The 26,128-nt window shown below is 47.8% G+C and overlaps 1 protein-coding gene across 2 annotated transcripts in view; it reads right to left on the reverse strand.

Moving 5' to 3' along the window:
• Positions 1-26,128, reverse strand: part of RPTOR (regulatory associated protein of MTOR complex 1) — a 97,932-nt gene that overhangs the window by 54,532 nt on the left and 17,272 nt on the right. For both annotated transcript variants that reach the window (XM_030287692.4, XM_030287691.4), the window contains exons 4-9: positions 16,394-16,552; positions 13,729-13,875; positions 11,351-11,526; positions 7,348-7,407; positions 3,889-3,989; positions 2,839-2,983 (exon numbers count right to left, since the gene is read on the reverse strand). In XM_030287692.4, coding sequence (XP_030143552.1) covers positions 2,839-2,983; positions 3,889-3,989; positions 7,348-7,407; positions 11,351-11,526; positions 13,729-13,875; positions 16,394-16,552 — 788 coding nt within the window. The remainder of the gene's footprint in view (positions 1-2,838; positions 2,984-3,888; positions 3,990-7,347; positions 7,408-11,350; positions 11,527-13,728; positions 13,876-16,393; positions 16,553-26,128) is intronic.

The raw sequence follows: 26,128 nt of genomic DNA on the forward strand, positions 1-26,128 counted from the left end.
ACTCAGCAAGCCAATAAAAGTAGGAAAACCAGAAATAACCTGTCAGATCCTGTCCAAGGGGCACGGCCACAGAGATCAGCTCTCCTGACTCCAAACCACATTTCCCTGCTTGGTGAAGGGAGAAGACTGACAGCTCCTGGGTTAAATATCCCCTCAAAAAATGGAAATTCTCACTTTTCCTCAAGCTCCAGCTAAAATCTGTAAAATACTGTAATCTCCCAAAGGAATTGGCCAGAACACCAACTTGAAAGGTTAAGTTTTAAAAAAGGCAGAGCAGCTCCTACCTCCAGCAGCCTCAGAACTTGTGCTACACCTGTGCCAGATCCCAGCTCAGAGGCAGCCCAGTGTGGCCTGGGGAACTCTCCACAGCAGAGATGGGGTAAGCAGAGGAGACAGAGCACAGGTTGACTTTGTGCCCCAGAAGGGGCAGTGGGAATCATCCAGGAGGTAAAAATTGATGCCCAAGGTGAGGGACTGTTTGCAGGGCTGCTCCCACCACGTGCAGATCTTGCCACAGCAGCCAGACTCACTCCCCAAAACACTGCCTGGGGATCAAAAATCTGGGAAAAGTCTGCATAAATCACCCATCAGAAAACTCTGCTGGGTCAGCCGGAGCCACAGACCTTGGTTCCACATGAGCCCCACAACGCCCTGGCTGGAGTTTCATCCTTTCCAGCACCCTGTGGCCAAATCCCCTGCCCTCATCTCATCACCCAGCTCATCCTAACTGGAAAATGGGTCTGCAGGTTTCAGAAAAGGCATCCATTAGAAATTCCTGAGTGAAAGGTGACAGAAAAGTAATTATTTTTAGAAAATATTTAAACGAGCCCTAAATTAGTTTCTAAATCTGTCGTTACTAAAAGTTCCTAATAACCACTGAGCCACCTTGGACAAAAGTGGAATTTTCCCCTTTGCTGGATTTGCTGCAAACTGCACGTTTTTTGGAGGGCACTGAATAAAGTGTGTCAATTCCCTGCTCCCTTGCTCTCTACCTCACCAGTGTTTAGGATTCACATGGAAAAAATCTCCTTGTGTGCCTGTTCTTATGGAATTTCTTCTGGTAAATCCTAAAAAGCAGCAGCAAAGGTGCTGTGCTCTGAGAGGCTTCACAAAGGTGTCTCCAGCACCATCCTGCAGCTTCCCAAAGGAATTTCCAGCACCACTCTGCTCCAGAACCACAATGTGAGCAAAGAAAATGTGTTTCTAGACCCCATTGTACTGCCATGTGAGTCTGAGAGAGATAAAAAGTGGGATCCAGGAGTTCCCAGTTTCATTCCTGTGGCTCAACCCAGGGATGGCAACACCAACTCCAAGTCATATTCCCATAGGAAACCAGAAACACAGGCTTTTAATAGGCTGGCAATAAGAATGAATAATGTCCCTGTAAGGAACAGAAAATATAGATTTTTAATATGCTGGCAAAAAAACAAGCCATAAATAACTCCAGAAATTTACTTGCTTAATTTTGAAACTCCTGCAACACTGTGTCCTACCCTCCTGCACTAGCAAACTGCAGCTGATGGCTGGAGCCCTGCCACGGCCAGCAGCAGCTCAGAGTCACCACGGATGGCTTTTCCAGCTCTGCCCTGACAAGTGTCCCAGCCCTGGGTGACACTGACAGAACAGCTCATCCCATTCACAAATGCCCAAAGCAGTTTTCCTCAGAAGCTGCTGATCCAAAGCACTCAGGGTCACTGTTTGCCACGTCCCAGCACTCAATGTTCAGCTGCTGGCAGCTCCAGCCAAAGGCTCCCCAGTTTCCTCCAGGATTTTCAATAATTAAAGCAGCTTTGTGGGACCAGCAAATGCCTCCTCAGTGTTTGCCTGCATCTGCAAAGGCTCCTGGGCCTCCCTGCTGCCAGCCTGGCCCCTTTGCCTGCAGAAACCATGCCATGGAATCATAGAAAGTTTGGGGTGGAAGGGACCTTAAAGCTCAGCTGATGCTCCCACTGTCCCAGGTTGCTCTGAGAATCTGAGCTCATCAGTGCTACACTCATTCATCATCACCCTCTACATTCACCTTCCTCCACATTTTTATGGAGCAAACCCATTAAAAAGCTCCTGGAAATGCAGGCAGGCTGAGCCCCCTCAGCTGCCTTTACCTATCACTCCCTCAGCCTTTGGCAAGGCTCTGTTCTGTCCCCCAGGAGCCCCCTCACTGTCACTGCCCCCCTCTGTACTTGGCCTCATTTGCTGCTGCTCTATTAATCACAGTGAGCAAGAAAATAAAAGCCAGAATTTTTGTTATTACTGTTATTATTATTTTTTTACTATAATTGTTCGTGGGACATTGGTTTGATAGGCAGAACTGCATTTAAGAGCTTTTTGATAACTGCTCCCCCTCCATTGCCATTAATCATCTTAAAAGTGACAGTAAAAGTAGAGGAACTCTACAGCAGGAATTTCTTCTACTTCAGCAACACAAGTTAAGGATCTTTCCCCACCCCACACAATCCCTGGGGAGCAGCTTTGCCCTGGGAAAACAAGGCAGCAGATGACCCATTTCTCTGGTATTTGGAGTGAAAGGTGCCAGGGCTGCAGTGGAGCTGCTGCACCACAGAATTACAGGAACGTAGTGAGTGCCCAGAGCAGAAGCAGCTTTGGGGATGGGCTTTAGGCTGCCACAAGCTGCTCCATTCTGATCCACTGACCGGAGCAGGGAAGCTCTGCACAGATTCCAGTGGAACCGTGGCATGGCTTGGGCTGGAGGGGACCCTAAAGTGTCGCCACCCCCACCACGGGCAGGGACACTGCCACCATCCCAGGGTGCTGCAGGTCCCTGGGGACACCTGCGGGGACCCATGGAACTCCCACAGCCCCGGGGCTCCCAGCACTCACCACATGGCGTGCATGTAGGTGGGGGGCAGCCGGGGGCTGCTCACGGGGGTGCAGTTGTAGGACCTCATGATCCTCTCTGCCAGCAGAAAGTTCCGGAACAAGCTGGCCACCAGCAGGTCCTGCCGGAAGAGCTTCTGGAAAAGATCTGCCAAGACATTGCAGGAGTCACCACAGGCATGTTTCAGCACCTCAGGTATTGTGAAAAGGGTTTAGGACATAAAACCGTGTTAACATTTTGTTCCAGTGACGAAGAATCCCCAGCAGCTCTGCAGGGACGTGATGACAACCAGGAAAGGGAAATTCTGCCTGCAGAGCTCCCTCAGACACCATGGCTGCTCCATTCTACCTTAACACAGTTAAACACTTTCTACTTTGGGCTCTTTTCTGCCTTTTCTGGATCAAACCTCCCTTTTGGTGTCTCATTTCAGCTCATCCTGACTAAGTTTTTGGAAAATTACTGAGGGAGAACAGGACCTCTGTGTACTGTTTAATCAAGAACTATCCATCTGTTAACTGGCAGTGTGATGTGCTCATGAGAAGCCAAAATGAATCCTAAAAGATAGCAAATGTGCTCTCTTCTACAGGGCAGAGAAGAATTGATGCTGTGTGAGCATTAGGAAGAGTCGGGCTGGAGAACTGTTTACAAATTTGGCTGCTTGTGCTCCAGAAGTACCAATTCAGAGCACAACAGGGGTAGAGAAATGAGGGATGAAGTTACTCATGGGAAACAAAACTGCCTTACCAGCAAAGAGGGGAAAATAAGCTTTATTCATGCTACTAACCAAGGCTGGAAGAAAACTGATTGCTCTATACAAATACAGTAAGAAAGAGAATTATTCAAGCTATGACAATTGTGTTAGCACAGAAAAACCCTTTATGGGTTCTAATGATCAGATCTCTGCAATGCTCTGGTAAGAAAGAACAAATAAAAAACAAACTAGCTTTCAGCTCCATCCTGATCTGTTCTTCCAGTTTCAGGGTTTAATTTTCTCCTCATTTTAGCATCTCATGGATCTGACTCCCCATCCCCCTGCCCTGCCCCAGCCTCACCTCTGGGCAGGACATTCCAGGCAATGGTGTCTGTGATGGCTGTGAAGATCCAGTTCAGCTCCCCCAGGGGAGTTCTCCTGTCGTTCAGCCTCCCAGGAATCCTACAAGGGGGGGAAATAAAACCCTTAATAAGACCCCTGTTATTTTGCCTTTCTCCTCAGGAGAAAGCAACAGGATGAGGAGGTTTCAGAAACGTGCAGCAACCTGCTAAGATATCCCGTGGATTTATTCTTAATTTAACCCACCTGCCTTTCTGTGACAAGTTTTTAAATATCAGAAGTATCAGCACCAACACAGGAAGCCTTTCTGGGGCCACTCACTCCTCTGACATGTGCAGCAACACCATTTCCATGTATAAATACAGTTCTAAAGCAGCTAGAAATTAACATCTTATGAAAAATTCCTGTCTGTCTTGGTATCAGAGGAAAAGTACACATCTCTGAAGCAGTGTTTGCTAATGGATCCCCTGCAGCGAGCACGGGGAACACGAGGCCACAGAGGCTCTGGTGAGGATTCCCTGTCAATATTTGCATTGCACTACACCCTCTGCAGCAGAGCTCAGCTCCCCAAGCCAGGGGGGCTTTCCTGGGAACCAAGGGGATCCTTGCTGAGCCTCCCCAGCAAGCCAGACACTCGCCTGGCAGCATGTGATGGCAACTTTCACAGCAGGCTTTAGTCTCCAGGAGGAATTTCCCCATGGAAAGGGTGCCCAGGCCTTGGCAGGGGCTGCCCAGGGAGGTTTGGAGTGCCCATCTCTGGAGGTGCCCAAGGAAGGCCTGGAGGTGACACTCAGAGCTCTGGGCTGGGGACAAGGGGGGGATCAGGCACAGCTCAGAGGTCTCTTCCAGCCTCAAAGGTTCTGTGTGAAACCTGCTGGCCTGGCCAGAGCTGCTCAGACAGGACCCACTGAGCTCCTGTGCTCAGAGAGGTGCCCAGCTCCAAACCCCAGGGCTGATCCAGGTGTGCCATGCCCGGGCTGGGAAACCTGGGCAAACTCTGAGGAAGAGAAAGGCTGGGAGGCTGCGCTGCAGAGAGCGAGGATGTGAGCACAGCGTTGCCATGAAAACCATCCCTGGGAGCAGCCTCCTCACTCTGCACTCACAACAGCTGTGCCTGCCCTGCCTGAGCCCCCCTGACAGCGGGGACAAAGGAGCCACTCCAGCACAGCCCACCTGAGTGAGAGCAGAGAGAAACTCCTCCTGGCCACAGCCCAGCAGTGCCCAGGGCCCTGAGGCACAGCAGCCCCCGACAGCAGGGCCAGGAGCACCCACTGAGACACAGAAATCCCCTCTGACATCTTCCACTGAGTTCTCCATGAAAAAACCAAGGGGCTGAAAGCCAAACCCAGGTGCAAAGGCAAACCATGAATTATCATGTTCCACTATAAATAATAAACAGACATTAAAACATGATCAATTTCCAGCCCCTGACATTTGATAATTCTTTAAGTAGAAACAAACATTAATTTTAGTCTCACATTTGTTATTTGTGGTGATTTTTATGGATGTGGTGCTGGTGCACAACAGCCTGGAGCGGGTTCTGCTCCAGCCCAGCACAGCAGGACCTCCGTGACATGGTGACATCCAGAGGGGTCCTTTGTCACCAGCCCTGACACGAGGGACCAGAGGGACCCAGCTCCTCTCCAGGGACAGAGACACTGAGCTGGGGGCCCAGGCACAGCCATCTCCCCAGATTGCCACAGACCCTCTTCTAAGCAGCCCCACCAGGAGCAGGAACAGCTCTCAAGGCTTTGTTTGCTTCCCCCTCCTCAGGGGACTTTTGTTTAGAATTCCCTCTTTCTACACAACAGACCCAAGCTGAAAATCCTAGAAATGCCATATACCATTCCTGGTCCCCTGAGAGGGGAATTTTGGGAGAGGGAGCCCAATGCAGCAACAGAGATTAAAGCATCCCTGTACGTCCCCAGTTCTTGGCACTCAGTTTTGGATTCTCATTACCACGGATTTATTCACATAAACCATTCCTTAAGATTTTTTTCCAAACTTTTTGAAAAGCAGAACAAAGCCCAGTTGATGTCACTCAGCAGCCACACCTCCAGCACAGATGATCTGAAGTCTTGGGATCAAACAGAAAAGTGCCCCCAAGGCAGGAGGAACATGGACAGAGATGCTGCCAACAAAAGGTCTCAAAGGCAGCCAGAAGTTCCCAAATTCCCAACACCCCACCAAAATCCCTTTATATTTTGCTGTCTGGCTCCAGCAAAATCTTTATTTCTAAGCTAAGGCATTGTTTTGGCTTCATCTCAGAAGATCTGTGATGTAAGTGCACATCAGGATCCACCCCACGTTCCCTCATCAGGACGTGGGCTGAGCCTGGATAATTGGAAATTGGAGCCCTTCAGAGAAGGTGCAGCTTCATTTAGCCTCAAAGTCTGCAGCTTAATTGCAATATAAACTCCTTCCCCAATTTTAAAGACAACTGAATTATAAATTACAATATAGACATAGGCAATCCAGGAATTATTCCAGCTCTGTCTCGAGACTGTAATAAAAATCTGTGTTTTCACTAACTGATATAAGGAGCGGATGAAGATGATGAGGTTTAAATATTTGATATCCACAGGAAGCTGCTGCTGGCACACACGTGTGCTGTGGCACAGCACAGACCAAGAGCCTGAACAAAAACCCATTTCTGCCAGGAAACCTTTATTCAAAGGGGATTTAAGATCCAAGTGCTCTGTGAGGCTGAGTCAGAGCTGCCTGCCTCAGACCTTCAGCGACCTCACCCCATCTTTGATTAGAGACACTCTTGTAGCAATTGTTTATTAATTAACATACCACAGCCGTCGTTTATGCAGTGGCTTGAGTCTCCTCCTCATCCCCAAACCTTGCACACCTCTGGCACTCAGCCCCAGGAAGGTTTCCTTCCTGCTTCTCATCTCCAAGGCCACAAGAAACCCAAAGCCCAGCACATTTTCCCCAGGGCTTTCAGAGGAAGCAACACCCAGTGGTGAATTCTTTCCCTGAAAACCACTCTGACACCTCCTCTGAGACACAGGGTTTGTCTCTACTCTGTCAGTTGTAAACTGTATTTTTATTCTGGCCCAATGAGTGCCCCTGAAATGCAGCTTTATACAAATTATCACTCCCTCTCCCCAGCTGAGAGGAGATAATCTATTTTTCCCATATAAAATCAACACAATGAAAAACCTTAACATTGCTGATGAACCTGGCTAACCCAACACACCTGTGTGGAAGGGCTGGCAGCACCGAGAGGCTTTTTGAACCTCAGCTGATTGCAAACATGCAAAAATGGCCCAGGAAATTGGAGCTGCTGTGATCTTACCCCATTAGTGAGAAGGTGCCATTGGCAGCCCCTCACTGAACACCAGGGAGCCCTGGGAACACCTTCAGGTTAAGAGTTTACACTTCTTACATCCAGACTCCTGTTCTCCTGACCCCTTTCAGGACACACCAACACATATAAAATGCGACTTACTTCTCTATTAAATCCAGCGTGACTCCTGGCACCAGCCTGACACTCTTCTGCATGCAGAACCTGGGGAGAGACAGTAAAACAGAGCACACTAATTGAGTGTTTAATGATGAGACTCTGTGGAGAGGATGCAGGAGGAGGGCTCTTTAATGCACTGTTTCTGTTTTTAAAATGGTGTTTGGGTAGGAAACTTCAGCACAGCGAGATCAGAGCCAAAGGAGGCCCTCAGCATTTGTCACCCCCGTGATTCTGGGGCCATTTCCATCATCAGGTGTCACAACTGGGCCAGTGTAGCTGTCAGGGTGACAAGTGTTCCAGCACAGCGTGGGGGGAAAGGGCTCCCAGCATCCAGCACAGCCTCTGGGGAGCAGCATGCCAGGGCAGGGAGGATTGTGCTGCTGGAATAATGATCAGCCTTGCCTGGGCTTCCCTGGGAGATCTGGCACGGCAGGCAGGGAAGGCAGAAGGAGGGGACGGGAGGAATGCGTCAGGTTCAGACACCTCGGTTGTTTAATTGAAAAAACTGCTGACTCCATTTCCTCAGCCTTACAAATCCCACTACTCCAGGAGCAGCAGCCCTGCAAATGCCGAGTCCTGTCAGCAGAGCCTGGAAAATCCCCAAAGCTGCTAAAGCAGGAGTGTGTGGGAAGGGGGGAGCTGCCTCCCTCCTCCAGCCCTGCCGGGAGCACAGGGCAGCAGTGGGAACCCAGCAAATCCAGCTTGGAATGACTTCCTCTGACAGCTCCACATCCCCAGCCCAGTGCCCCAGCCCGTCAGGAGCCCACTGGCTGCTGTTTAAGGAGGAATCTACCCCCCAGTGCATCTCAGCTGACATTTGCCCTGACTCTGGGGACACCCAGGGCTCAGCTGCCCAGCAATTCATCTCCCACATCTCTCCTCACCAGAGCCATGTCTAAAGGGTTTATCCCCAGATAAAAGGAACAATTACTTCTTAAAAACAAGACATGCAGAGCTCATTTCTGAGATCCTGGGCTCCAGTTTTCCTGTGGCATCCCCTGCCTGAAGGGCATCGGAGCCCAGGACTGGGACAGGCTCTGGAAAGCTCATGGTCCCCAGGCTGTTCTCCTGACGTGTGTGTGTCATCCAGCAGAAAGAGAAGCCATAAAGATCCCAGGAACCTGCAGTGGGATCCCTGTGCAATCTGCTGAAACATAAAATTCTTATGACAGTGCATTACAGAACCACGCAGGGAAATTCCCTCCTAAACAGCACCAGGCAGACTCAGGCTGGCAGAGCCAGGTCCCTGGGATGAGGCTGGAGAGTTTGTGACATCTGCTGTCTCCAAAGTAGGGTGGCCCTGGAAGTGTCCCAGGCCAGCTTTGACAGAACTTGGAGTACCCTGGGATAGTGGAAGGTGTTAATATTCTCAGATTACAGAAGATAAAGGGAAGACCTCAACGATCAGGTTGGATAGGACTTGGAGCACCCTGGGACAGTGGGAGGTGTCCACGGCAGGGGGTGGCACTGGATGGGCTTTCAGGTCCCTCCCAACCCAAACCCAGAAATGCAGGAAATGGTGCTCAGTATCACGGGAATATTTTGAAATCCAGTGTAGTTTGTCTAAACCAATATGGGACAGAGGACTGGCTGAGTTAACCTCAAAATCTCAACCAGAAATGCAAAATAAATACATTAGGGAAAACCCCATAAAACACCTTAAACAGAGCAGCAGCAGGCACAGCTCTGGTCCTTTCCCATTCCCCGCCCCTGCTGCCTGTGCCTTGTGGAGGACAGAGTGCACATCTCAAACTCCCCAGGCTGAGCAGCTCCCCAGCATTCTGCCCCTTGCTGTTTGGGGGTTTTGCAGCCCTTTTCAGGATCCCTACCCCTCTTGTATGGGCCAGACTTCACAGCTGCAATCCCCAAGGCCCAGAAGTCAGCTCAGGCCAGTTCCAGCTGTGTGACTGCAGCTCCTTTGCACCTTCCAGGAGTGATGGCACGCAGGCACATGAGTCAGCCCTGAGCTCAGCTTCCAGGGGAGCTGCCTGTGCTTTGGAGCCCGTGAGGCACCAGGATCTGCGTAAAGCAGGGCTCCAAACACTCCTCAACATCCCTGCCTGCCTCCCGACAGCCAGATCTGTCAGGATTAACAATCCCTGCAGCTTAGCTCCCAATTTGCCTCACCCAGAGCTTTATATAGCTACAGGATCTGTCTGGAACACGTCAGCTCTCAGCAGCCACTACACACAAGGACAATCAGCATCCACACAGCCAAGTCACACTCCAGGGTCCTGGAACTGCAGGCTGGCATCAGGAGTTCCATGCCCTACATCCCAAGGGCTTGGCTGACCTGTGCTTCTTTTCCCAGCATCAATTTCACTTCCCCTGGAATTAGACAGAAGTGGCTGCAGCTGCAGCCCCAGCCGATGAGGGATTTTGTCCTTCAGTGACTTTGCTACAGAGAACAACATGGGATGGATAAACATTATCCAAACTTTCATTTGCCCATAAATCCCTGTATGAAACCTCATTAGAGCGCCAGTCTGGAACTGCACAAATGTTGTATTTCAAAAGCAGTTCCACAGGGTTCTGGGTCAGCTTTAGGAAAAGGGCTGAGATGAAAGAAAAGGGAGGTTTTAACGGCAAAGGTCTCTGTGCTGATTTTTGGTTAACACCTTTAGGACATCAACACAGCTTGGATCAAACTCTCAGAATGAAGCAGAGGTTCTGGTTTTGCATATGTTGTGTTTAACATCAGTAAAAACCAGTGATCCACAGCAGCACTTATTATTTACAGGACTGCATGGATAAAATCACACCTGCAACAATGCCAATCAACTGGGAACACAAAAGGAGCGTAGTCTTCATCAGACAACTAAATCCCTGAGAGTGCAGTGAACACCACACAGTCACTGGGTTGGAAGTGGGAGGAAGTTCTTCACTACCCAGGAGCTCCCATGGCACCCTCCAGCACCAGCCAGCTGAGGCTGAGGTGTTTAAACCCTTCCCCTGAGCAGTTTTACAAACACCTTTCCTATCAAACACCCTGAGACACAGCTCACAGAACCTCCCATACTTGTGCAGGTGTAGCCTGTGGAGAACCTGCCCTGCTCAGCCCCTCAGCCACGCTCCCATGGAGATGAGGAACAGGAAATTCCTGAACAGATCACAGTATCCCCAAAAAACCTTTCTTAGCATATCTAATGAACAAAACCCACCAAAAAACCTCTCCTACAGAACTTCACATACCCAAACCAGAGCCTGGTCACAGGAGCTCACTCAGTTTGTTGCTAATGTGAAACAGAGTTTAAATAACTGTAATTTATTACAAATATCCCCAAAGGGCAGTGAGTAACTCTTGGAGCTCTGGTGACAATTTCTCACCACCACCTGCAGTGTCCGTGGGCTTCTGCCTGTTCAAAGCAAATCCAGCAAATGCCAGCAAAGTATTTCCATTCTGGACCAGGCACAAACTTGAGAGGAGCAGCTGGAAGAGCCTCTGGGAATGGAGCCTCTGAGCTCTGGGGGCTCCACACTCAGGTCCCTGGTGCTGGGTAAAACACTGCTCTTGGAAAACTCCTGCTCTCTGGAGCAGCCTTTTCTAACTTTCTGCCTAATTAACTTGGGCTGTCATTCCAGAACATCTTTCCCTGGTATATCACTCCCTTCCTCTCACTCCAGCACTGTTTACAGCTACTGCATTATTTACAGCAACTGCAATATTTGGAATGTGATTTGTGCAAAGGACAGTTTGCAGAAAGCTGTATTGCACTATGTACCATTCCTGCTCTCTGGGGAAGCAGATATTTCATTCCCAGATCAGTAAACTCCTTAATCTGAGCAAACCTAGATATTGAGCTGGAAACTAAAACGCAATAAGTAGCAGATAACAATATTTTCACCTTTCTAGCTCTCATTAATAAGCTTCTGTCCCCAGTGCCCAGTTCAAAGCCTGCTATTCAATATTGCAGGGCTGCTGTGGGTCAGGAGCAGCATTTGGGTTCCCAAAGCCCTGCTGTGCCCTGGGCAGGGGGGCCTCACTCACCAGCGCAGCGCGATCTTGATGGGGGTGGTGAGGCAGGAGGTGAACAGGTCTGCAGGCAGGTCTGGGATCATGGGCAGCAGCTCGTTGGCCTCACAGGCTGCCAGCTGGATGCAGTTCTTCATGGAGGGGGGCAGAGGCATCTGGGCAAGGGGGTGGTTGGGGTTAATGGCAGCCACCTGTGGAGAACAAGGCAATTCCCCAGGGGGGAGTCAGGGACAGTCAGGAAATATCCCAGAGAGAGCTGCCAGTGCCCCCTGGAGCTCCTGGTGACTGTGGCAGCACCAGCACAGCTTTAACTCATATCTAATTAACAGCACTCAACTAAGTCCAGAGTCAGTCCAGAAATACCCTGTAGACCAAACCTCAGTCTATAAAGTCAAAATGCCCTATAGACCAACATTCCCATTTTCCAAAAGCACAGGTATTCTCCTATTTGAGATTTTGACTAAGGATATGATATTTGAGACTAATAATTCAGGGAGTGAATACCTAAATATTTTTCCCAGCACCTTTCTGAACCAGGTAAACAAAGTAAACTTCAGCCACCAAAGTTTCTTTCCAACATTTTGCATTTTTTTCATTAGGACAAGATACGGTATCAGAGGGTGAGAATCCCTCTGGCAGATTAAAGGAAGAGCAAACTCCTCTGATCTACTAGCAGGGAAATGGGGAACAATTATCCTGATCACTCTGGCAGCCCCTCTGGAGCACCAGTTGCAGCTTTGCTTCACTTTTCATGAATTTGAACAATGAGATAATTTATAATTTTCCAAATGAATTCCCCTCCACGCTCTCATGATGCCGTGAGCACTCTGCTCTGTCTGTTAGCAGGGCTCTGCTTTCTATTCCCCACGAGCAGGAGCCTCAGTCAGGCATCAGAAGTTAATGAAATCTAAGGACAGAATGAAAAGCAGATACATAACCCTGGAAGTATTCTCATAGACAAATTAATGGCGGTGTTAACCTGTGCTGCAAGAGCAGCAATACTAAAGCAGCTGTCCCGTGTAGCCTCACATATTCCATGAGATGAAAAATCCCAGAGAAGATGGAATGGAATGTTTGTTGAAATAAAGACTTTATCACTTGTGCTCATCCTCCTCCCTGGGCTGGACTTGCAGAGGTTTTCCTGCACAAACTCCACCTGAGCAGTGGTTCTGCCTCACAGCAGAGGTCCCCTGGGGCTGCTCCCCTCCACAGCAGCCTCCAAGTCCTTCTGGAGCTCAGCACCAGACAAGGGGAAAAGGAAATTGCTGAAGAAAGCAGGGAAAGGGAAGGTGAAGTCAGACCTGTTCAACCTACTTGGGAGCAGAATGAGAAACCAAAACCAAAGTGCTGAAGAGAGAATTGTATAAACAAAGGAGAAAAGCCCCAGAAATATCCCAGTGGAAGTCCTAGGCTGTTAGGGAAACTTGGGGAAGGATATTCAGATCACCTTCCTCTGACTTCTACTACCAATTCTATTGATCCCTGTCTGGCAGATTCATGTTCTTCCCACTCCACTGACTACGGGAAGTTCCTCATTGTTACAAAATATGGAATTATTTTATGGAAGAGCAGGAATAATGAAATTTTTTGCATATCCCAGGCTATCAGGCTGTCTCCTTCAGTACACTGGAATTTCTACCTGCCAAAGAGCCCCCGCTAAAGCACCTCCAAAAACTGGGATTCCAACGGAAAGGGCTGACAGGCAGGGACACGTAACATCTGTTTGGAGGTTGTATTTGTGACACTCAGTTGCCTGATTAATTAATATTCATTCATTGAAGTTTTGGGGTTTCTAATCCAGTAAGAAGTGAACCTTTACGAATGTCCTTTCCCTGGGAGCTACAGGCAGCAGGGGGGAGGCTGCACAGAACATTCCAACTTCTTCCCTTCCACTTTGCAGTTCAGATTTGCTTCAGTAATTTATTACTGATTCTATTTGCAACCAAAGACAGCTTTTCGCTGGGAACACATTCCACACTCTGCAGAACTGGAACCACCAGGACAATCCCTGTGTGGATCAGGTTTTTGTTGTTTCACATTTTCACGATCACTTCAACAGCACAAAACCACAACTGCATCGAAATACGGCCCCAGATACCCGAGTTTTGCAACCAAAATAATGATGTTTTGTTCACCTTAGCATTCATCTCAGCAGAAAAGACCATTAGGGCCCAAATTAATTCTATTAACATTAACATTTAATTAATGCTTGTATTAAAAATCATTCCAAGTTTAATGGGATAGCAAACTGAACCAGAAAGATCAGAGTGGCAAAGTTATTTGCCAATTAATTTGCCTTCCAACACAGTTTGAAACCTATTTTTCAGTGTATACAGCAAAGCAAGCTTAAACTTCATTTGGGTTCAGTAAAGCCCAGCAGCCTGAGCTCTCACCTCCAGCTCCTGCTCTCTCTGTAGTGCAAATTGCTTGAAGGACTTGACAATCAGGCCGGCGTTGGAGCAGTCGTAGACGAAGATGGAAGGGCTCCCCATCCAGGTCTGCAGGTCGTAGATGGACAGGGGGATGTACTGGGTGTAGTTCTGCAGGAGGAAAACACCACTGCACTCGCCACAGGCCATGGAAGGAGCAGGACCTGAACTGGCTGAGGTAATAAAACACACCCACAAAACCCAACTCTGAAAGCACAAAGTAAAACTTAGATTGGACATGTTAATGAATACAAATCTCACTCAGTATCTACCAATGGTGAGGATGTGAACCCAAGTCAGCACAAGCCACAAGCAGATTTTATTGTGGCATTATTTGAAACACCCAACTCTTAAAAAAAAAAAAAAAAGCCCAAAACTTTGCCAAGAGTTTTCAGTATCAGATATTTAGAGCTCTGATATGTGCTAACAACTCCAAACAGCATTTAATAGTCCAATTTTATCCCAAATTTCTGCAACACTGATAAAGGATGCAAACCAGCTGTCTTTAATTTAACATCAAACATCTTAAACTGAAAACCCCATCAATAAATCAGGATGGATAATTAAGCCCCTGCAGCCCATCAGCACTACCCCGCCTGAGCCTAACGAGATGCTTCATAATTTTATTACAGCTTTAGCTTCTGTGCAACTTTCCAAATTATCCATTAAAATTAAAACCAACAAAGCTGCCTTCAACAGAGTGAGGTGCCCACAGTTCCCTTTCTGTAAATAAGAAGGATCTTGTTCCTTGTCTTCCATCTTAATGAACGCCCCCAAATAACTGGAGGCAAGAGGATAAAAATCAGCCACTTAAAACCAGCTCTGAGGAGCCTATCCTGAACCAAGTGAGCTGAAAATATAAACCACAGATTCCTGCATGCAAAGAGTCACCACCAAACAACCAGTGCCTGCCAACAGGATCTTTTTCAGCTGCAAGCAGAGAGCAACCTGGTGTTCCTCCAACCCTGAGCTCAGCCCAAAATCCTCAGGAAAAGCTGTGATGTTCCTATTAACATCAGCAGGATGATGGATGGGATCGTAACTCTCATTTAAATTCAAGAGACTTAAAATAGCTGTAATAAAACCAGTAAACTTTTTACAAAAATCAAATTTTCAAGGACACGTATCAGCATCCATAAAGACAGGAGGTATCATAAACCATGTGTTATGCAAGGCAGGGAGGGGTAAGGCATTTCCAAACCCAGTTTTGCCCATCTATAACAGTTTGGGTTGTTTCATTAAAATTAATAGGGAAATTTGTTGATGAAAGCCGAAGTTTTAGGGAGCTGGAGCTCTGCAAATCACTGCAGGGTGGGATGAGGCACAAAAAGGCTTTCTTAAGGTCACCACTCACGTGAAGCACATTCCAAGCCCAGAGAGTTCCACATAAAAAAACCTGCTCTGACACATCTCATCAATGACATTTTATGGGCAGGCATTGTTTTACCTTTATATTTCCAAGGCATCTTGCTCCAGCTAAAATGGGATTATAGCTCTGATTAATATGGTGGTATTTCCAAGCAGAAGAATTTTATGTTCCAACTCTACTGTGGGGGTCACATGAAACATCAAATTTGCTAATGATATGTAAATGAGGCAGTTTGAAGCAAGAAGGGGTGTTAAAGCAGAGTGAAAGGGTGATGCTTTGGTGCTGCTGCCACTCTGGGCTGGACACACAGTTTGTTCCCTGGCTTGGGAATTGAAAGTCCCTGCTCCAACACTGCTCCCACCATCCCTCTGTGCCCCTTCCCACAACCACAGCTCAACTGGAAACTGCTGGCGAACAGATTTCATCCCCAGTTGTTTAGAGAACAACTCAGAGATATTTAAAATTTTCAGAGAAGCTCCTCAATATGTCAGATTAAACATGTCTGAAGTTGGAGCATGTTGATTTTTCTCCTTTTGAAGCTGCGTTGAGATTTGCTCAAGAAACAGCAATTAAACTAGAACATGACTCCTTACTGATAGAACAATACCTGCAAAAACAAGAAATCTGTCCCATGTGAATCTGTGAAGAAAATACGTAAACACATCTAGAAAGAGAAAAATTGACAGAAATATACAATAGCCCTTACCAACCAATAAACTGAGTTTCACTGTATTGCTAGCCAATGAAGTTTAACATGGTAGCTCATAAAAGTTCCTTTAAATTTATTACAGATTTAGTTTCTGTGCAACTTCCCAAATTATCCATTAAAATTAAAACCCATGAAGCCGCCTTCAACAAAGTGCCCACAGTTCCCCTTCTGTAAATAAGAAGGATCTTGTTCCTTGTCTCCCATCTTAACGAATGCCCCCAAATAACTTATATTTATAAATATAAACAATGTCAATATAGAATGGGCTTTTCCCTCATGAAGAAACTGAGTCCTGTCTGCTTATTACAAGTGAGGGTGTGAGGCCCTGGCACAGGTGCCCAGAGCAGCTGTGGCTGCCCCTGGATCCCTGGCAGTGTCCAAGGCCAGGTTGGACACTGGGATTCAGACACCCCGGGACAGTGGAAGGTGTCCCTGCCGTGGCAGGGGTGGCACTGGGTGGGCTTTGAGGTCCCTCCAGCCCAGAGCAGTGTGTGACTCAAAGCCAGCTGTGCTCCCCAGAGCCTGGCAGGGCTGTGCCAGCCCAGACCCACCTTGTTGAAGACCCAGATCTCGCCGTTGACCGTGGGCCGGGGCACGCCGTGCCCGTTGTAGTGGAACAGCACGCGCTCCTCCTTGGCGTTGCGGCGCAGCGACGTGCACAGCTTCTTCACCTCGTCCACCGTGGGGTCCAGGCTCTGCTTGTACCTGGCCTGGGCACAGCAGGGGACACAGTCACTGCACACAGTCCCTGCTACTGCTGCCTTCAGTCTGAGCTGTTATATTCCCCAGATTCTGCACTGCGTTGGGAAATAACTCTGAACTCCATAGAAAGTGTCAGCAGCTCTCCTCACAGCTCAGGCACACAGAACAATCCTTTTCCAGCCCAGAACCACCTCAGGCACACAGAACAATCCTTCTCCAGCCCAGAACCAGCTCAGGCACACAGAACAATCCTTTTCCAGCCCCAGAACCAGCTCAGGCACACAGAACAATCCTTTTCCAGCCCAGAACCAGCTCAGGCACACAGAACAATCCTTTTCCAGCCCAGGCACACAGAACAATCCTTTTCCAGATCAGGCACACTGAACAATCCTTTTCCAGCCCCAGAACCAGCTCAGGCACACAGAACAATCCTTTTCCAGCCCAGAATCAAGGACACCGCTGCAGCTCCAGCCTCAGAAAGTGCAAACAGCAGGGATTGAGGAGAGCAAACTGGGAGAATGAGACTGCACAACCTGGAGCTGGACTTGGACAATGAACCCAACAGAACTCATAAAAGTGTGAAAACTCATGACCCATCATCCATCTTGGGTGTAGCCCTGGCCAGGCTCTTGTGCTGCCCAAGGTGAATCCTTTGAGGCCTTTTAATAAATCCCCACTTTAACTCTGTTCCAGGTACCCCCTCCAGGCATCAATTCCAGTGTGGATAGGAACTGGCTGCTTTGGGAAAGAAAACATGAAAAAGTGGCAGTGGGGCTGGATAAACAAAGTGTGTCTGGTGCTGTGTGGGACTCACACACACCAACAGCACAGGCTGGAGGGATCTTAGCACAGCTCCCAGCTCCCACCCAGCTCACTCACTTTTCAATTATTAATATTCAAACAGGCTTAGGAAGGGGAAATCTGTTTCAACATTAGCCAGACTCACAAGTAATCCCTGACTTAATCCTCCAATTCAGATTCTCTACACCTCCAACTGTACAAATTCCCTCTGTTGAAGAGAGAAAATGGTATAGGTCGACACAATTCTCAAGACAAAAGGACACAAAAGGCTCAGAAATTTGACCTTCAAGCAGTTGGGTAAGAAGGGGGAAAAGTGATGGAGAGCCCTTGGAAATTGCCCTTTGCCTTGGGAAAAATGGATGGATTCCCCCTGTGTGCCTGTGGACACCCCGTTACTGCTCCTATGAGCACCGAACTCGGGGCACATTGGAGGATGGAGGAAAAATCAAACTGGCAAAAACCCCAACGCTTCAAACCCCTTTTAGCTTGGCTGAGTTCAAGACACGCAGGTAGGAACTGGTTTGTCACGCTCAAAAGTGCATTTTTTTGAAGTAAGGCCAAATAATAACAGAAAATCTTTCAACTGTCCTTTGAAAGACAAAAGCCTGTCTCTCTCTTCTCCAGAGCTGCAGAGACTGAAACACCAGAATCACAATAAAAACCTTCAATCTGGTGTACTGAAATAAAGACCCAAATTTAAGAGCAGGACAAACACACCCCTCCAAGAGCTGCCATTGGGAGCCTGTTTATAAACCAAACCAAGGCTGCAGAATTTTGGGCTTTTTAGGTTTTTCTTTGTGACAGCCAAAGCTGAGAAAGTCTTAAAATGTCACAGTAAAAGAGGATGAAGGACTTAAATTGTTTATCTGAGAAGCCTGAAGAGCAGATACAGTGCTGCTCAATTAACAGTCAGAGTCTCCAGCCAGCAGGGGAGAGGGAAAAATGAATGGCAGCATTTAATGATGGCAACACCCAAGAAAAGCAAGCAAAAGGAGGAAAAATATGAAGCAAGAAGCAGTGATGTGACACCCTCATCCTTTCTGGGAACCTCAGCACTCAGGAAAGCCAAGAGGCTGCATTAATCTTCCCACAGAGCCCCCCCTCCTCCTCTCTCCACTCAGAGTAGTGATGAAGACACTGATTTGCAAAAATGTACCCCTTAAATCCCAGCCTGGCTGCTGGCAGTTTCACCAGCCACCCAAACCAGAGTGCTGGGGAATTTCAGCCTTTTTTTTTTCACAGGAGAACAGGCTCATTCCATCCCTCCTCACGTCCCTGGAGAATCAATATTAAACACAGCTCGCAGTTAATGGAGGTGGATTCAAACTCTAAAACTCTACAGTCTGTAGATCTCAATTTCCAAACTGCAAACAGATCATTTGGGCCTGGAGAAACACAAGGATGAGGGAATAGAAAGGAGGAGAGGGAGCTGTGAATAAGCACAGTCTGAGCCCAGCTCAGGTCTCAGGTGGGAGTTTTAGCTATGACAAGAACCAGGTACATGAGTAACACACCAGCCCAGGTGATGCCTTTTTTGTCTTTTTCTTTCCTCCCATCCTTATTCCTCTACCTTCCCTGTCAAGGTGCTGATTCCTTCCCCTCCAGCTCCTAGCAGGAGCTTTCCAGCACTAATGAGTGCCAAAGGTAACAGAGCCCAACCAGAACCCGAGAGCTCTGTGGGGCTTCACCTCAGCAGCTCCTGGTGGTGCCACAGCCCAGACTTGGGACTGTTTTCCCCTGTTTTTATCAGCCACTGCCCTGAACACCAGGCTGTCCTCCTGCCTTCCCTCAGGTGCTGCTGACAGGTATTTCCTGCTGCTGTGCTCCCTGTGCCATTACAGCCAGGACACTGCAGCCTTCACCTGGATGGTGCAGCTGGAGCAGCAGAGCTGTCCCAGCCCGGCCAGAGCGCCCTGATGGGGATGGCAGCTGCTCTCCTGTGGGAGTGTGAGCTCCTGATCTCCTCCTGCCTCACTGGAAAGCTCCTGTCCAAAGCAGTAACATGGCCTGATCCAGGAGATTCTCATTATTCTGCTCACACAGGCAAAGTTAAAAGTTTTGCTTGTTTATTGCCACACTTGTGTGTGAAACACACACCAGTCTATCCAGCCTTGTCCCTGTTAACTTGTGACAGGTAGGATGTCCATTTTTAAGACATTTCACCTTTCAGTGTTGGAACTTCAGGACTGATAAAACACTCTACTGACAGATTTGCAGGAAATGGGAGGAGTTTCAATAGAAAGGAGTTCTGGCACCCAGACCAGGAAAAGAAACCAGTCTGGGGGTAGCATCAAGTGGTTTTCCTGTGGACATTTCCCATGTTTAATGCTGAAATGGGAAGTGAGGTGGTGCCACTCTAAGCTGTGGTGCCAATCCTCCCCTGACACCCCACAGAATGACCTCTGAGATTACTGTCTGTTTGTTTCACAAGCGATTTACTTCTTTCAAAGGGAAAATAAACCAGCCAGGTGTTCACTGCCTAGCAGGGCACAGCAGTGACCTCCCCAGCACGAGTCTGTCTAGAGGGGAAAAGCCCCTTCAGTGGAGTCATCAACTCCTACCCCACTGGAATGTCAGGATGCACTGGCTGCAGAAATTCTCCCAGTCCTCTGGATTCTGAGCATCAATTACTGGCTCTGCTTTGGAAACTTCACCTAATTACAGGTTTTCCTTTAATTTTTAATGGGGCCAAGACACACGTGCAGCACTGAGGAGGAGCCCCAGGCAGAGACCCCTTTCCTGAGGAGCCAGGGCTGCAGCAGCTCCGTGGCTGTGCCAAAGGGCTTGGCTGTCACCTGAGCCACCAGAACTGGCTTGTCACCACCTTCCAAACTCAGCTCTGCTCACCCTGCCAGCTGCTGAGTCCAGGAAACTCAGCTCAGGATCAGGTCCCGTGAAAAGGAAGGAATGCAGAGTGCCAGAGGTGACAGAACAGGGGACTGAAGTTGCAGATGTTGCTCAACTCTCAGTGGCAATGAAAGTTCTGGAAGCCAGGCCAGGTTCCCATGACCACTGGCACTGCCCAGCCCAGCAGGCAGGAGGCACTGCTGGAGCTCCACAGTTCTTTCAGCAGGGAGATGGATTTTTTTTCCCTTAAGAAAACACGAGGATAAACCTATTTTCTCATCAAAGCTGTAAAACTCAAATCTTCCTCTTTCATTCTCCTGCAGCCCAAGACCTCAGTGTTTGTTGCAGAAGGACTCCACAAGACTCAGACCACAGTGTGTGTGTGATCCCACGCCAAAACCCCAGCCCCAGCGCAGGGGATACAAAGTGTATGAAAAATGTATGACAAATGTCTCTGCTGGCATCCAGAGCCTCTGCTCTTCACAAGCTGTAACATCATCTATCCTCTTCTCATTCAGCAGAACAAATCCTGAAGTCACTCCCCTTTTATCCCTAAGATACCTTACTGAATGTGTTCCAAATTTATCCACAGAAGAAACTACTCCAACATTCAGTATTTTATACTGAAACTGCCTTTTACACCTCCTTGCAGAAGAAGGATGCTCCTACCCAGAATCTATAATGAGATATAAAAGCTTTATTTGGCTGGAGATTGGGTTTTTTAAAACAGCTTCTGGGTGACAAAGAATCCCAAATGCAAGTGGCACACACAAGGCACTGCATGTGGTGAGTAGAAGAAATAAAACAGAGGCAATTCAGCTGCAGTGTTTGAGGTTCTAATGTTCCCTCTTGAACTGCTGCTCTGGGTGGTCTGTAAGGTCCCCTCCAACCCAATTCCATGATTCCATACCTGCAGGATATGGACAGCCCCTGGGGCTGGAAGGTTTCCTGCCCTGTGGAACCTCTGAGAGCAGGGCTGGGTGGGATTTCCTGGAGGAACCAGTCCCACCCCAGTCACCCCAGTGCAGAACCCATCACCTCCACATCCTGGGCTGTCAGCAAAGCCTCCCCAGGGTGGGTCCCAAACTCTGAGATGCAGCTTTCCCTTATCCTCAGCAATGCTTCTTCCTAATCCAAATCCCAAGGACCAGCCCAGGGTGCAGCTGCCTCTTGGAGCAGATCTGCATCCCAGTCTCCAAAAGCAGAGAAGACATTAAACCTGTGACTTTGCCATGCACACAGCCAGCCTACTCCACACGATTTAATTAAAAGGAATCAAAGCAAGCTAATTATTCCAAGGGAGGGGCTTTTGGAACAATGCCCAAATTGGAAAAACTCCACTATAAGAAGCCTTACAAAGAAGTAAGTGACTAAAACCCAAGAGAAGTGACACCAGCAACTTCCAGGGCAAGGGTGGGCAGGTTCCACACCAGCTCTCCTGGCTGTGTGCACAAACCCACCCCTGTTGTTCATGGGAAATTCAGCCACACTAAGGCAAAGGATAAAACTACCCCAGACAGAGAAGCTTCTCAGATGCTTGAAGACCTGTGAAAGAGGAACACTAAAAACCCTGGATTAAGTTTTCTTTAAAGTGGAGAGAATAAAATTGAATTAATGCATATTCCACTTTATATGAGCAGCTGCCAGTTCGATGCAACGTGTTCCTGAGAGTGTCTGGAACAAAGTGGGGCTCAGACACATAAAACAGGCACATATATGTCAAAAATTCACAGCCAGAATGAACATGTGGTGCACACAGCAAAGCAGCACCATTATATTTTACTTTTTAAATCTCCTGAACACATTGGAGCATCCAAGCAATGCACAGGAACGTGGCCAAAAAGAAAAAGAAAAAAAAAAAGGAAAATCCAAGATAGGACCAGACAATTTTATCAAGCTGAGAACCCTGAGCTGGTGCAGCCATAACCAGTCACTGTGGGTGACACAGTGAGACTCCCCCAGTTCCAACAACCACATCCCATCTCCAGGAACCAAAAAGTATAAACTAAGTTATCTCAAGTATTGAATTACTGAGCATCACCTGTAGATGGTAAAACCCCTCTGAAACCACCTGGGTACCAGGAAAGGGGAAAGCAGGAAAGCAGGAAGAATGACATCATTTTCTAAAGGAATCCAGAGGAAATCCAGGCTGAGCTCTGTGCTGGGCACGTTGGTGGAATAATAAACAAACAGAACCATGAACAAACACTTTGGGGAAGAGCCCATTCAGCATCTCTAATGAGAAGCCAGACTTTTCAAATCAAACTCTTATCTTGTAGAGTTTTCTAAAGAAATCAAAGAGCACAGAGATGAGAGGAAGTATCTTTTTGATATAAACCCATTTGGATTCCCAGAGGATATTTAGCAAGATCTCAACACAGATTTGGAGGAAAGTCCATATATAAAGACTTGCTACTAAAATAGGCAGGTGGAGGAGAATCCCTAATTTTGTGCACGGAGGGAAGTCTCTGGGAAGCTCCAAGAGTATCTGCTTTGCAGGCTGACTTATCCAGCAAAGTCACAAACATCCCTGGCAGGGAGGGGCAGGAACACTGCCTGCTGCTGGCAGGGCTGATCCAGAGGCACTGCAGGCAGCCCCTGCCACGGGGAAGAGGATTTTCAGTGCCACTTGTTCTGTACTCTCCAACTTCCTTTCCCTAACTCCACTGCTACAGGCTTCTCCCAGAGTTTGTCTCCATGTGCTGCCAGGCTGGCCTGTTTCCAGGCCTGCTGAGGGGGAAGCTGTTCTAGTGAAAAACTACAGGCTTCACTCACAAACAAAAATACTTTGTTCTTTGGTTCATCCAAAACGGTGATTAATAACCCAACCCCGCAACTCACCGTGATTTCATTTTAATACTGACTAAACCACAGCTCTTTTCTTGCATCAAAGGAAGATTTAGGATCCTGCATTTACGCTGGTTTGGAGACACATCAAAGGACAGACAAATTTAGAGCTGCACATGAACACTTTTGGGTTTGCACAATTCCACAATAAACATCCCAACCCAGGACCCAGCAGTGCCAGGCAGGATCCCAGCCCAGCCTGCAGAGCCTGTTGTGATAAGCTCAGAGATAACTCAGCCCTGTAAGAAGTGACTCCATTACCCATCAGTCACAAACCCAATCACCTCAAGCCCACACTGATATGGCCACAATAACTCTTGGGTTGGACACATCATGCAAATATAAATTATTCTGAACCATATCCACAGAGTCCAAGCTTCTTAATTTTATATTTTAAAAAAAACCCACCTCTTTTTAGGTATTTTAATTTTAAGCTGTGGGCACATAAAATTACCCTGATGCAAATTCATGAGGATTAGGCCAAGATAATAAAAACTGCATATTTAAGTACAAGGGAGTGTGCTGGAAATCCCAAATTGACGTTAGAGGCAGCAGCTTAACCTGGTTAACACAGGCCAGGAGAAAACATCACTGATGAAATTATTAGTCATTGCTAACTTGAAAAATATTCATTACAGTGAAGACAAACCATAACTTAGAGATGCTTTAATTTAAATACTAAACTAAGCCAAAGGGAGACTCTTGCCAGTCTGAGGCAAGTCCTCTGCAGATATTTGGGTGCATTTCAAACCCCTCTCCATCTCCCCCGTGCTAATTCCCTCTGGAGCAGCCCAAGGCTGCTGGACCTGCTGATACCAGGACAGGAAGGTGGCTGGAGCCAGCTCTGAGTGGGGCACATCCCCTCCTGTGCCTGGAGCCAGCAGTGGGGACTTTACCTTCCCTCTGCAGTCTCTGACCTTGCTTTCAAGTCCAGTGTGAAATGAATTCCAAAGTACCTAATCCTCACAGTGCAGGCTTGGGATCCAATAATGCTTCCAAAAAAAATGCCTCTGAGCAGTTTGTTCATGGGAACTGATGTTGACAGGGAAGACAAAAATCAGGACAACCAGCCTTGAGTTGCTGCTACAGTACATCCACGAGACAGGTGTGTTCCTCAGCAGTTACAAGCTGCTTCACACTGCAGGTTTGTGCCAAAGTTCACAGAAATTCCACCCACCAGCCTCCTGTGTTTGGTACAAATCCTTCCCTCTCTGCTCAAATAACCATTCTGAGAGGGCTGTGTAAATAATTGCTCGCTTTTAAACAAAGGGAATGGCAAAAGAACTCAAATCTGCTTCTCATATGCCAGATCTGCACCCTCAGCCTGGTGACAGCTCAATGGGTCACACCACAAGGCGCCCTAACAGGATTTTAAGTACACCCCAGGTCACATCTTTCAAACCTGCTTAATCAAACAACATCACTCCTAAGCATCAGTGTCAGCTCCATTCCTTCTCCAGAACCTCAGTTTTAAGAGCTCTTTAAAGTTTCAGGCTCTGCATCTTGTTTCTTAAATAGAATCCTGGATCTTACTGGGAGCCCAGTTTAGGCTGCAGGAGTACAAACTGGTAACTTCTCAGACTGGCTGTCTTTATACCCTGGCTTGAGTGCATCGTGCTCCAGGGAGGAGCTGCAAGGCTGGGGCCCTGCAGAGCAAGAACTTCATCTTCTCAATACTAAATAATTGTTTAGTAATTTCAGTTATCCTCTGATTGCAAAGTAATTGCTTAATGAAGCAATTTTCTGATTAAAAACACCTTAATGAGTCAGGAGAAGGAAAGCAAATCATTCCAAGGCTTACGCTTTGCTAATCTCCACAGGAAAGGAGTTCAAACCAAAGCACCTCAGGATTTCCTCATACTGCCTTAGAGAGGAGCAGGAATATAAATAAAAATGTCAATAGTTTCCTCTGTTAATCTCAAGTTTTGCCCAAAACTGGTGGTGTCTGTTAGCAAGAAGCTCCTAAGGCAGCATCCTTTGCATGTGCCAGTCTGCAGCCCTGCATCCCTGCCCAGCAGATCCAGGTGGATTTGTTGGACACAGAGCACCAGGATGCTGCCAAGGGATCTGCAAGAGGCTCCTCCCTGTTCCCCATCCCAGAGATTCTGCACTCCCCACCCAACACAAAAACAAGGTGTTTTTAAATAGGCCACCCAGAGCTGGGTGGTAATTACAGAAACACGTTAATCAGCTTTGCCAGGCAGAGCTGCTTTTCTCTCCAAGAGCCTTTTCCTGTCAGCTCTTCCTTCCCATCTCTGACAAGCCGACATCAATGGTCACAGGCTAACACCCTCAAAAGCACAAACCTTCCTCCCTGCCAGTTCTGGCCCCATTCTGATAACAGAGCACAAACCAAAACAGGCATGAAGAATAAAACATGGGAAATGAAGCTATTGCCAGAAGGAAGGCAAGGGCTTTGAGCAGGAGCTCAGAGTTGCCAGGAGTTCAGATGCTGGGTGATCTCTTTCCTTCCAGCACATCCTGCCCACAGAACTCCAGCCTTGCAGCAGGTGCAAAGACCCACAGGATTTCAGGATTTTCCCACTAAAGTGACTTTGCAAGTCTGTTGGCTTAGCTCCAGAATGCCAGCCCCTGCAGTGCATGGCCAGCTCAGCTCCCAGAACAGCTTAATGCCACTGCCTGCTCTCCGCAGCTTCTGAACACACTTCCACACAGCACTCCATGCCTGCAATATTTTTTTTCCTTTTTGTGACTCACTTTTCCAGGAGAATCTCTGAAAAATCAGTATTAAGTACTCTACTGCTGCAATATCCCAGTTTCCACTTTCAGTGGTGTGTTAAAGATTTATCTTTTTTTTTTTTTTTTTTTTCCTCACTATCAAAAGCATTCAAACATGAGCTGTACCCAGAGCTGCAGCAGGGAGCTCCCCCCTTGCACAGTCAATTCCCAAATGCTCACTCACCCCTGCTCCAGGAGCCCTTCCACGTGCAGCTGCTCCCACCTGGAGAGCCACCAAGGGGAAAACTACAACCACTGACTCCTTTCTCCTAATTTTCTCCATATTCACAAGGCATTAAGGAGTGGGTTCATCCTTTAACACACTTGAAATAGGTGCTTTTCTGGCCCAG

Source organism: Taeniopygia guttata, chromosome 18, assembly GCF_048771995.1.
Source record: "Taeniopygia guttata chromosome 18, bTaeGut7.mat, whole genome shotgun sequence".
NCBI classification, from domain to species: domain Eukaryota; kingdom Metazoa; phylum Chordata; class Aves; order Passeriformes; family Estrildidae; genus Taeniopygia; species Taeniopygia guttata.